Raw genomic sequence first — 11978 nt, 5'->3', positions numbered from 1 at the left:
AAAGGAAAGGTCTCGCCCGAGTAATGAAGTTGAAGGGTTTTCATTCCACACATGAAGTCTCTGGACACAGTCTGAGGTGAAGCATGTTGAGGTGGCAATCGTTGCGTTGATTAGGTTGTGATCCACGGATGCAATATTATTTGGTATGGATTGGGAGAGGCATACGGGAAAGTGGGCCTTATCCAAGGGTTCCAGGACTGGGGGAAGTAGGTGCTCTATAGTGGAGATGTGAGGTTCCTGCTGTCTTAGGTTTCCAAAAGACAATCGATAGTTAATGTTATCATCACATTATTTGGTAATTGGGTTAACTTTGAAAAGTCCTTTTGTTAGGGTTTGCTGTACAGTACCCAGTATCTTGTATATAGTTGTTTTTTATAGCTCGTCTTTAAACAGATTGGTTTCCTTAGAAAATGATTGTAAAAAACCATTTAAACTCATGCACAGTGTGTAATAGTTGAGCACTTGAGATCACTGGAAAAGAGAATCAGCTCTCTTAGAAAAATCTTTCAGTAACAGTTTCTTGTTCTTTTTAGAGCATCAGAAAGTCAAAGCATGAAAGCTTCCCTCAGGCAACTTAGCCACTACTCAGACACAAAAAAACAAAATTGTGATGAAATGATGAACAAAATGACCTTTGACACCTGCTTTCGCCATTTTGGTTTGTTTTTCTACCCAAAACATTTTAAACATTTTGATTTGATTGGTGACTATCTTGTTCTCAGCTGTTCAGGCCTGGATGGATATATATATATATATATATATATATATTTCAAATAGAACTGTTGTCCAGGGAGTCGAGCGGTAGCACAGTGGGTTAAGCGCAGGTGGTGCAAAGTGCAAGGACTGGCATAAGAATCCAGGTTCGAGTCCCTGTCTCCCCACCTGCAGGGGAGTCGCTTCACAGGCGCTGAAGCAGGTCTGCAGGTGTCTATCTTTCTCTCTCCCTCTCTCTCTTCCCCTCTTCTCTCCATTTCTTTTTTTTTTTTGCACATCACTCTTTTATTACACTCATCTGGAAGAAAAAAAGTTTAGTACAGTTATGTTCAAAATGAGTACCAAGCAAATGAACATGATTCCATAAAATAAAAAAAAAGACACACTTGGACATGATCCAGAGGCATTTCATTGCCATTAAACAATAAGGTAGTAGGAGGGGGTTCTAAAACACATAGCAGGATGAGTTCTTCCACCTTGGTGGCAAGGAACTTATCCAGCAGTGCTGTGAGCAATGGCTTATTTTGTGATGACCACGTGTATTTTAACTGCCACTAAGAAACCCAAGGGGTTTGTCTTATATTATTTTTTTATACATATATTGATTTACTTGTTCCTTTTTTTTTTTCTTTTCCCCAAAGCAAATGCAACACATAGACACTCAGGATTGGTCCCAATCTTTGGGAGCCAGCTCCTCTATGGTCAAGGAGGAAATGACTGAATCACCATGCAGGTTATATTCATCTTCCACTGGAATGACTAGAAGCCCCTCCTCAAATGGTCACCTGACAAAGGAGTCGTACAGGACAGACTGGCTTCTGGAAACAAATACGCTCTGTTGCTTTTAGTTGTCAGGCCTTAAGATTGGTTTCTTCCTGTCTCCTATTCAAGGTCCTTGTATTAAACAAAGCACTAGCAAAACCCCAGAGCTACTACCTCTCAACTCTCTTACAAGAGTAATTTCTCAGACTGGCCTGAAGATTCATGCCCCAGAGATGCCATTCTGACTAGATTGTATGGAGTGGGTGCAAGAGACAAGTGGATTAAAATGAAATTGGGAGCCACTGGTCCCCATCTGCAGCTACAACTGAAGATGCTTACAGACTGGTCAGTATGACATGTGCAAGGGAGAGGTGCAGAGGAATAGGATGGGCAGGAAGGGTGTCCTTGGGATTTTAGATAGCCTCTCAGCTTTCATTTCTTGACTTTGCCCTGGGCTGCCACAGCTTCCATGGCTTTTTGCATGGTCTCTTCATCCCCCAGGAACTGCATGGGCTTGATGGGCTTCAAGTTCTTGTCCAATTCATAGACAATGGGGATACCAGTTGGCAGGTTCAACTTCATGACAGCCTCTTCAGAGAGACCCTCCAGATGTTTAACAATTCCCCGCAGACTATTGCCGTGTGCTGCGATCAGTACCCGTTTCCCCTCCTTGATCTGGGGAACAATCTCTTCATTCCAAAAGGGCAGAGCTCTGGCAATAGTGTCCTTCAGACTCTCACAGGAGGGAAGCTGATCTTCAGTAAGGTCAGCATATCTACGGTCCTTACTGATGGTGCTGTAGAAGGGATGATCAGACTCCATCGGAGGTGGTGGGACATCATAGGAGCGCCTCCAGATCTTTACCTGGGCCTCTCCATGCTTCGCAGCAGTTTCGGCTTTATTGAGGCCAGTCAGGCCCCCATAGTGCCGCTCATTGAGGCGCCAAGTCCTCACTACTGGCAGCCACATTTGGTCAATAGCATCCAACACCGTCCAGAGAGTGCGGATTGCTCTCTTCTGCACTGAGGTGAAGCAGATGTCAAACTCACAGCCAGCATCTCGCAGCGCCCGGCCACCGCGCTTGGCCTCCTCGTGTCCGGCTGGGCTCAGGTCCGCATCGTACCAGCCGCTGAAGCGGTTCTCCAGGTTCCAAGCGCTCTCGCTGTGCCGGATAAGCACCAGCTTGTAGGCGGCCATGGCGATGGCTCGAGATGCAGCGCAGCACCTCTTCTCTCCATTTCTGTCCTATCCAACAATGAAGACAGACAACAATAATTGCAACAATAAAACAACAAGGGCAACAAAAATAGAATAAATAAATAAATATTTAAAAATTTAAAAAATAAATAACAACAACAATAATAACTACAAAAATTAAAACAACAAGGGCAACAAAAGGGAATAAATAAATAAAAAGAAAAAAACCCTGGAGTAAGCTCAAATAATGGACTCAGAGACACAAAGTGCAGTGGAAATGAGACTTTGTATTTATGGTCTTGCAAGATCCAGTGTCTAATAGGCAGGTACACCCAATACAGTTGCCGCAAACATTTTATTCTCTAACATGCAAGCCTCTCCTCCTGGCTGAATACTATGGGAGTTGTAAGAGACGGTAAGTCTTCTCTTCAGAGGAACATGAAAATAACAATTGTTTAGTACAAAAAAATTCTAGATTATTATCATCTATAGCTGTCTGTGCCCACTAGTTCTGCATTCTTTAGATTCAAATGCTACTTATTTAACACTTCAACAGAGATCTTCAAATTCTCTTCCTTTCCTTATTTAGACAACGAAGAGATGGTGAGCTCTGAAGCCCAACCCAAGGATGGAAGGGACAGTTCTACATCAGGTATAAAAGAAGGGAGAAGGGTGTGGTGGGTCAAGCAGCTGTCTGACTACCACTGTTGGCTGCAAGCCATTTTGCAAAATAAATAAAACACCTTGCTTCAACTCCTTATCTTTTGCCTTGACAATTAATTTTAACTGGACACTATCTGCAACAGGGGTTATAATCTTTCTAGACAGAACCTAAGTCCCACCATTCTCTCAGAAGTAATTTATTTACTTCTACCCCCATAATTTAGAGTTTGTCCTTTTATATTAATCTTATCTTCAGCTGACTTGGGACCTTCCTAACATCCTGTTCTGTTCAGAGATTTTTCCTGGCACATGTGCTTTGTGGTTGTCACATAAGCAAACTGCTTTGCAAGCTGAATGTAAGTCTGTATCTACTTGAGATATAAGCTGTCTGTTAGTAACTTTTCACTAGATCCTATAGTCTGAAAATGGACTACCATATGTTTTGTCCCCCACATGGCTCTCCTAGCATCTCTCTGCCAAAACCAGACTCAATACCCCTTGTCCACGCTCTGGGACTCTGCCACAAGGAAATTGGCCCCTAGTCCCTTTGGTTAAGAGGAACATGAAAGAAGTATATCTTAAGCTGTTCTGGGAATTTTGAAGAGTACTCCTCCACTCCAGGGAAGGTCAACTCCTTCAAGGCAGTAGGTGTAAATTTGCAACTGAACATTGTAGGTAGTTTTAAAAAAATCAAAAGGGGGTAGAGTGTGATGTGCCTGGTAGAACATACATACGACACAGGTTCAGGCCCCCCAGCCCCCCACCTGCAGGGGGTAAAGTATTTTTCTACATGGTCAAGTTCAACAACAAAATCCTACAAGAACTTTAAGGTAATTTCCTTCCACAACTCCTAGTTGGAATCTTTGTTTTTAGTGATTCACTTATTGACATGAAATAAAATGGCCAGCTCTCTTTATGATGTATCTGATATCCCCAGAGATGTCAAAGATCTGACAAAACAAAGGTCTTAGACAGTAGGCATCTGAAGTAAGTATAATGGTACTATAGACTTAATATTTGAAGTAGACTCAACTCTAAACATGTATATTCATACATATGTATGTGCATATGTATGTAGTGTGTATGTGTGTATATAGACAATATATATAGTAATAACATCTAATATTATATACAACTTAACATTATCTGTGAGTTAATGACTCTTATGAGCTAGTTGTATATTTTCATTTTATTTAAAATAAGTATACAGTAAGAATAACAGGATATCAGGCAAGCTCCATGGATGGTAGAGTCATCAGTTTATCTATCTTTCTCCCTCTTTGATTTTCTTTATCTAAAATAGACAAAAAGTAGAAAGATATGTAGCTCTTAATATAAAATATAGCTAATCCTTGTCACCTAAACTTAATTTACATTCTAATCTCAATACCTAAGGAAATGTTATGAAACTTTGATGAGTTTTAGATTAAAACCCATATGTGTAAAGCTACTGCTTACAGAATGACATTTCTGGTTGATGTCTTTGTTACCATGCAAAAATTATAAGCAGTTCATTTGACTTCATGACAGGAAAAAAAAGCCTAAATATGTGATTCTCTAAAATTTGAAATTTTAACTATTGGTATGTCTTTTTATATTATAGTGGCCCTAGTTAAATGTCTTTATTTGTAAGTAAAATTTCATTTAAAGGCTTGTTTGCTTATGAGGGCATTTATACATCTTTTTGCATTAATATTTTTATTTATTCATTATCTATTGGATAGAGACAGAAGTTGAGAGGGAAAGGGGAGATAAAAAGAGAAACACAGTGGAAAACCTACAGCACTGCTTCACCACTCATGAAGTTTCCCCCCCTGCAGTTGACTTCTGGGGGCTTGAACATTGTGACATGTACATTTAACTAGGAGTGCTACCACCTGGCCCCCTCCATTTTCATCAATAATTAGTTGTGGGACATTTAATGACTTCCCAGCTACCCCAAAGAAGTTCTTGGTTAAATTTTTAATTACTCTTGAATCTTTAGTATTTTTTTAAATGGTGTCCAACTGGCTGAAACTCCCCTCCATATCTTTCCCACATCACTGCTGACATAGCATTACCAGAATCTCAATTTCCCTTTTAATAGTTTCAGTAATTTCTTTATTCTAGTACTAGGAAAACTGTCACTTTACACAGAAATTATCCTTTACTCCTCTAGATTCTTCAGAGAATATACAAATAAACAAGTATCAGGCATATTGATTAGAGATAAGGGAAGGAGAAATTTCATAATAGTTTGTCTCTCTCCAACATAAATGGAGACTCAAACTGCATAACTCACCATATAGTTTTAGATGATATCTTCAAATAGCTTAGTTAAAGCAGAAGTCATTGGAAAGAAGAAAGAAAAGGTCAATTAGGAAGAGTTAAAGATTAAAAAAAAAAACAGGCCAGGTGGTGGGTGGTGGCGTACCTGATAAGTGCACACATTACAGTGCACAAGGACCTGGGTTCAAGCCCCTGGTCTCTACCTACAGGGGGAAAGCTTCACGAGTGGTGAAGCAGTGCTGAAGGTGTGTCTTTCCGTCTCTTTCCCTCTATATCCCTCCTCCCCTCTTAATTTCTGTCTCTATCCAGTAATAAATAAATAAATAAATTTTTTAAAGGGGCTAGGTGGTAGCACAGCGGGTTAAGCGCACATGGCTGAAGCTCACTGACAGGTTTTAGAACATCAGCTCCTCACCTGCAGGGGGGTCGTTTCACAAGCGGTGGAGCAGGTCTGCAGGTGTCTATCTTTTTCTCCCCCTCTCTGTCTTCCCCTCCTCTCTCAATTTCTCGCTGTCCTGTCCAACAATAACAATAACAACAGCAAGGGCAACAAAAATGGGATAAAATGGCCTCCAGGAGCAGTGGATTTGTGGTACAGGCACCAAGCCTTATTGATAACCCTGGAGGCAAAAAATTTTGAGATTTTTTTGTTATCTCCCAAAGTTGATAACATTGTTTGACATCTCAAAATACCATATTACTTTATACTTACTTCATGGTTTTTATAACAAGCTTGCATTGTGGCTGTGTGTATAAGTGCATGTATGAGCATATCTAGTCTCCTCTGACATCATATGCATTTGGGAAGGGCCCATACAAATACTAGTATCATCAAGAAAAATCTAGCGGAAGTCAGGTGGTAACCCAGAGGCTTAAGCACACTTGGCGCAAAGCACAAGGACAGGCGTAAGGATCCCAGTTCGGTGAGACAAACCATAGAGCAGCGGGTTAAGCACACGTGGCTTAAAGACCCGGGAACCCCCAGTTCCCCACCTGCAGGGAAGTCTCTTCACAGGCGGTGAAGCAGGTCTGCAGATGTCTTTCTTTCCCCCTCTCTGTCTTCCCCTCCTCTCTCCATTTCTCTTTGTCCTATCCAACAACGGCGACATCAGTAATAGCAACAATAAAACAAGGGCAACAAAAGGGAATAAATAAATATTAAGGGGCCAGGTGGTGGCACACCTGGTTGAGCGCACATGTTACAGTGCTCAAGGACCCAGGTTCAAGCCCCCGGTACCCACCTGCAGGGGGATAGCTTCACAAGTGGTGAAGCAGTGTTGCAGGTGTTCTCTGTCTCTCTTCCTCTCTAGCACCCCCTTCCCTCTCAATTTCTGTCTCTATACAACAAATAAATAAAAGATAAAAATTTTTAAATATTTTTAAAATTTTTTTTAAAGGATCCTGTTCGAGCCCCCCCCCCCGCCTCCCCTACCCAACAACGACGACATCAATAACAACAATAACTACAACAACAGTAAAAAACAAGGGCAAGAAAAGGGAAAATAAATAAATAAAAATTTTTGGGAGTCAGGAGATAGCGCAGCAGGTTAAGCGCAGGTGGCGCCAAGCGCAAGGACCGGCTAAAGATCCCAGTTTGAGCCGGCTCCCCACCTGTAGGGGAGTCGCTTCACAAGCAGTGAAACAGGTCTGCAGGTGTCTTTCTCTCCCCTCTCTGTCTTCCCCTCCTCTCTCCATATCTCTCTGTCCTATCCAACAACGACATCAATAACAACAACAATAATTACAACAAAAACAAAATAAGGGCAACAAAAGGGAATAAATATTTTTTTAAAAAATTTAAATCTAGCTTAGTTTGTGATATAAAATAGTATTCAGTAAGCATTTTATAATAAATATTAAAGAAATAACTTCCCAAATCAGCTTGTGAGAGAGAAATGGAATGAGTATCCAGAAAATCCTTGATTTAGGATCCACCAGATTTAGGTATAATGTCTTTGAAATATACAGAAACTGAATCTACTTTGCAAGAGTAAGCTAGGTCCTACGGCAATCTTTGTAATCTTTTCAACAACAGGAATGATTACAGCAGTCTGCAGCAATTCTAAACTTCAGGAAGTGTTTCAGACTTACTTAGATTTATCCAGAACTGTAGACATCAAAATGTGGGCGTTGGTTGGGGGAGGAGATGGCATAATGATTTTACAAAAAGATTCTCATGGGTGAGGCACCAAGCTTCCAGGATGAATTACACACACCACTGTAAGTCAGAGCTAAGCAGCACTGTCATAAAAAATAAATTGAAAAAAATTCTTGTGTCCCATCCTGCTCCAGTTAAATTAGAAAATCTAGGAGTGGAAGTCTGGTAATTTACTTCAGCTAGCCTTCTATATGTTTCCAACATATGTTCAAAGGTGAGAACCACTTGCTTATACTATGTTCTAGAAGAGCTTCTATTCATTCTTTTTGACATTTCTCAGTTCAGCTAGCAAAGATATTTTTCTAACAAGAGGATAATGGAGCATACATTTTTCTTTTTTTTAATTTTTATTTATAAAATAGAAACAACCCCCTCCTCACTCTTCCTTTCCCTTTATAGCCACATTATCCTGGACAAAATCCCCTTCCTCGAACCTCCTTTCCTATTATAGTAGACCCCTGGCTCCCTCCTAATATCTGTTCCCATCCCCTTTTCCTGAACATGGTTAGATTGTGAGCCAGTTCCCTCTCGCCGAAGGGGAAGAGGACAGGTTGTTCCCATGTCCAGTAATGTATAAAAAGGCTCTGAAGATTGCCTTTGGCCTTTGGTGTGCTTGCTGGCTAACACCCTTGCAACCACATATATGTAAGACTTCTGCTTTGCTCATGACGGTGTCTCAGTCCTTGGTTTAAGCATAGACACAGTGCATTTTGCATTGTTTCCTACAATTAGGGGCTCATCTGGGATTCTCTTTTTGAGGCACTCTGGTGATGGGGGGGTGGGGCTCCATCTCTTCCCGTGAGGAGGCACCTACTGCCTCTTTTAGCGGCCTCAAAGGATCAGGGGAGCCTTTCAAGAGTTCAAGAGCTGCCAGACCCAGCAGGAGGGTCATCAGCAATGTGAAGAACAGGCCCAGGCACAACAAGGGCAACAAAAGGGAAAATAAATAAATAAACAAACAAACAAAAAGAACAGGTCCAGGTAAGCACACTTGCAGAGATCAGATAACTTGTGCACAGATGGGGTGAGTAAGTTGCGGTGGGCAACTGAAACCCTTGGTGGTCTGGAACATTTAGGAGGCTGTCTGATATGTGTATGAGAAGTGAAGTGAGTTCTGAGAGAGTGCTTATTTGGGGAAAAAATGTGGGTCCAAGAGGAGCCCCGGTGAAAGACAAGGCAAGAGGCTTGTGTGTACAAGCGGAGGTCATACACAAGAACAGCCAGGAAGCCAAAATGGGAAATCATTCCAGTAAATTTAAGTCCTCCTAGAGAAAAAGTATGGATATAGGACCTTTTAAATTAGAGCCTATACCAGCTGAAAGTCCCCTAGGATGTATGTTAAGGAATTGGAAAGAAACAGAAACAACCAGAGATAAAAAGAAAAAGGTTATGATCAAGTATTGTAGCCTTGTGTGGCCACGAGAACCAATTTTGAGACCCTCAGTTTATTGGCCAAAGTTTGGGGCACAAGAGGACTGGATTTGCCAGCTCCTCATTCAATATGTTAATGAAAAATCTTCGCCCCTACAAGAAGAGATTGAATATGCACACTGCTGGGAGAAGGAACTAACTATTCTTTACCCTGTGAAGGTCCCTCCCCTAAAAAAGGAGTCAAAATTGCCAACACCACCATAGGACCTGCTCCAGAATATTCCACCACCATATAACCCACAGCAGCTAGCCCTATCTCAAGTTCCCTCCCCAGTACTTCTCCAGGAAGATTTGCCTCCACCTCCTCCCCCTGATGAGCTACCTCCCCACCCAGAAGAATTCTTATCCCCTAGACCTAACCCAGATCAGGCTAGAGAACATATAACTAGCCAACTAGAAAAAGAATTGGCACAGTGCTTAAAGGACCTTTACAACTTCCCTTTTCCAAAAACAAATAGGTTGTTTCCACTGAGAGTTCCCTTGGGGGAGGTGGGGAGATTGGCTTTGTCAATGCCCCCTAACTAGTTCTGAAGTTCAGGGGTTCATTCATGACCTCTAACTACTTATTGGGGACCTGCAAGGGGTAGCCAAACAGATCAATTTTTAGGACCTCAGATTTATACCTGGTCAGAACTGATGTCCATACTCTCTATTCTTTTCACGAGAGAAGAAAGGCAGATGATCAGGAGAGCAGCCATGGCAGCATGGGAGAAGGAAGACCCTGCAGGGGCAGGAGTTCCTTCTGCTGACCAAAAATTCCCAAACCAAGAACCCCATTGGGATAACAACAACAAAGAAGGTCTGCGACACATGGCTGACCTATGCACCCTCATTATCAAAGGAATTAGGGACTCAGTTCCCAGGTCTCAGAATATATCCAAAGCCTTTGATGTCCAACAAAGGGGGAATAAGAGTCCTGCTGATTTCATAAGTCACCTAAAAAAACAGATGAGAAAATATTCTGGGTTAGAGCCAGAGGATATTTTAGGTCGGGGAATGTTAAAATTACACTTTGTCACTAACAGTTGGCCAGATATCTGTAAAAAAAAAAAAAAAAAAAAAAACTGCAAAAGATAGAAAATTGGAAAGATAAGCCATTAAAAGCACTTTTTTTTTTAATGTTTTTATTATCTTTATTTACTGGATAGAGACAGCCAGAAATCGAGAGGGAAGGAGGTGATAGAGAGCGAGAAAGACAGAGAGACACCTGCAGCCCTGCTTCACCACTCGCAAAGCTTTCCCCATGCAGGTGGGGACTGGGGCCTCAAACCCAGGTCCTTGAGCACTGTAATATGTGCGCTCAACCAGGTGCGCCACCACCCGGCCCCTAAAAGAACTCTTAACAGAAGAAGCTCAGAAAGTGTATGTTAGGCGAGATGAAGAAAAGCAGAAACAGAAGGCCAAAATTATGTACGCAGTCTTTAGTTCACCTCCATCCTCACTAGTCTCTGAGAAGCAATCGGGACCAAGGAATGAGACAAGATCCAGAAAAAGACAGGAAGGCAAGAAGAGAATAAGTACTAACCCTCAGGGGGAAAATAAGTGTTTCAAGTGTGGGAAAGTTGGCCATTTCAAAAACAGTGCCCTGTGTGGGCACGAGAGCATCAGATTATCCCTCTCATGACATTCTATGATGATTGAGGGTGTCAGGGGCTCTGGATGTTCCTTGGGTCTTGCCAGGAACCCCTAGTAAAACTTGAGGTTGGACCCACAAGACTCCGTATCACCTTTCTTCTTGACTCTGGAGCGGCCCACTCCTCTCTTTGTATCATTCCTTCTGTGCTGAGGCCCAGCCCAAACCGTTTCTGGGATAAAGGGAGAGGGATTTTAACCAGTGTCCTTCAAGAAACCTCTGTGTATTACCAAGGAGGAGAAGCTAAAATTAAATATTTATTTATCCCAGAAGCAGGGACAAATCTTTTGGGTAGAGACTTAATGGTAGGGCTACAGCTTGGCCTCCATATTAGCCAGAATAAAATTTACACTGTTCTAAACCTCTTAACTCCACAGATAGAAGCACAAATAGATCCACAAGTGTGGGCTGCTGAAGGGAATCGAAAACTGCTTCAGATAGAGCCAGTAATAGTTACTTTAAATGACCCCCATTGTTTTATTAAACAGAACAATACCCCATTCCCTTAGAAAGGAAACAAGGGTTAAAGCCAGTCATTGATGGATTAATGCAAGACGGGATTCCTTAAACTGTGTATGTCCTCTTTTAACACACACATCCTCCTGGTCCATAAGACTAATGGGACTTAAAGGTTGGTACGAGATCTCTGAGCTATCAATCAAGTGGTTGTGAGCCAACATCCTGTGGTGCCCAATCCTTACACTCTGTTAGGGCATATTCCCCCAGAACATGACTGGTGCTGTGTTTCTGCATTCTAGTCTTGTCCCCTAGCTGGACAGAGTAGAGACATTTTTGCCTTTGAATGGGCAAATGTGAATACAGGGAGAAAACAATTCAGGTGGACCGTACTACCACAAGGATATACAGATTCCCCTAACCTTTTTGGCAGAATTTTAGAACGAACCTTAGAAGAATTTACCATATCCCCTGATATTTGTCTTATAAATTATGTTGATGACATTTTACTGTCAAGGGATGACTATGAGAATCTACTGAACACAGCTATACTTTTTTTTTAACTTCCTCAGCAACAAAGGTCTCAGAGTGTCAAGAAAAAAAATTACAATTCATGGAACGGGAAGTTAGATGTTTGGGACATGTTATCAGTAAAGGCCAGAAGTGTATAGACCCAGGAAGGATTCAGGCTATCTC

At 41.7% G+C, this 11978-nt stretch overlaps 1 protein-coding gene across 1 annotated transcript; it reads right to left on the bottom strand.

Moving 5' to 3' along the window:
• Positions 1 to 970: 970 nt before the first annotated feature.
• Positions 971 to 2711, bottom strand: LOC103113010 (phosphoglycerate mutase 1-like). The gene has a single exon (XM_060196242.1). It carries the CDS (start codon positions 2671 to 2673, stop codon positions 1909 to 1911), a length of 765 nt encoding a protein of 254 aa, XP_060052225.1. The 5' UTR covers positions 2674 to 2711; the 3' UTR covers positions 971 to 1908.
• Between the last annotated feature and the right edge of the window lie 9267 nt (positions 2712 to 11978).

The sequence above is a fragment of the Erinaceus europaeus genome, chromosome 8 (assembly GCF_950295315.1).
Source record: "Erinaceus europaeus chromosome 8, mEriEur2.1, whole genome shotgun sequence".
Taxonomy (NCBI): Eukaryota; Metazoa; Chordata; class Mammalia; order Eulipotyphla; family Erinaceidae; genus Erinaceus; species Erinaceus europaeus.
This window is presented reverse-complemented; position numbering and strand designations above follow the sequence as displayed.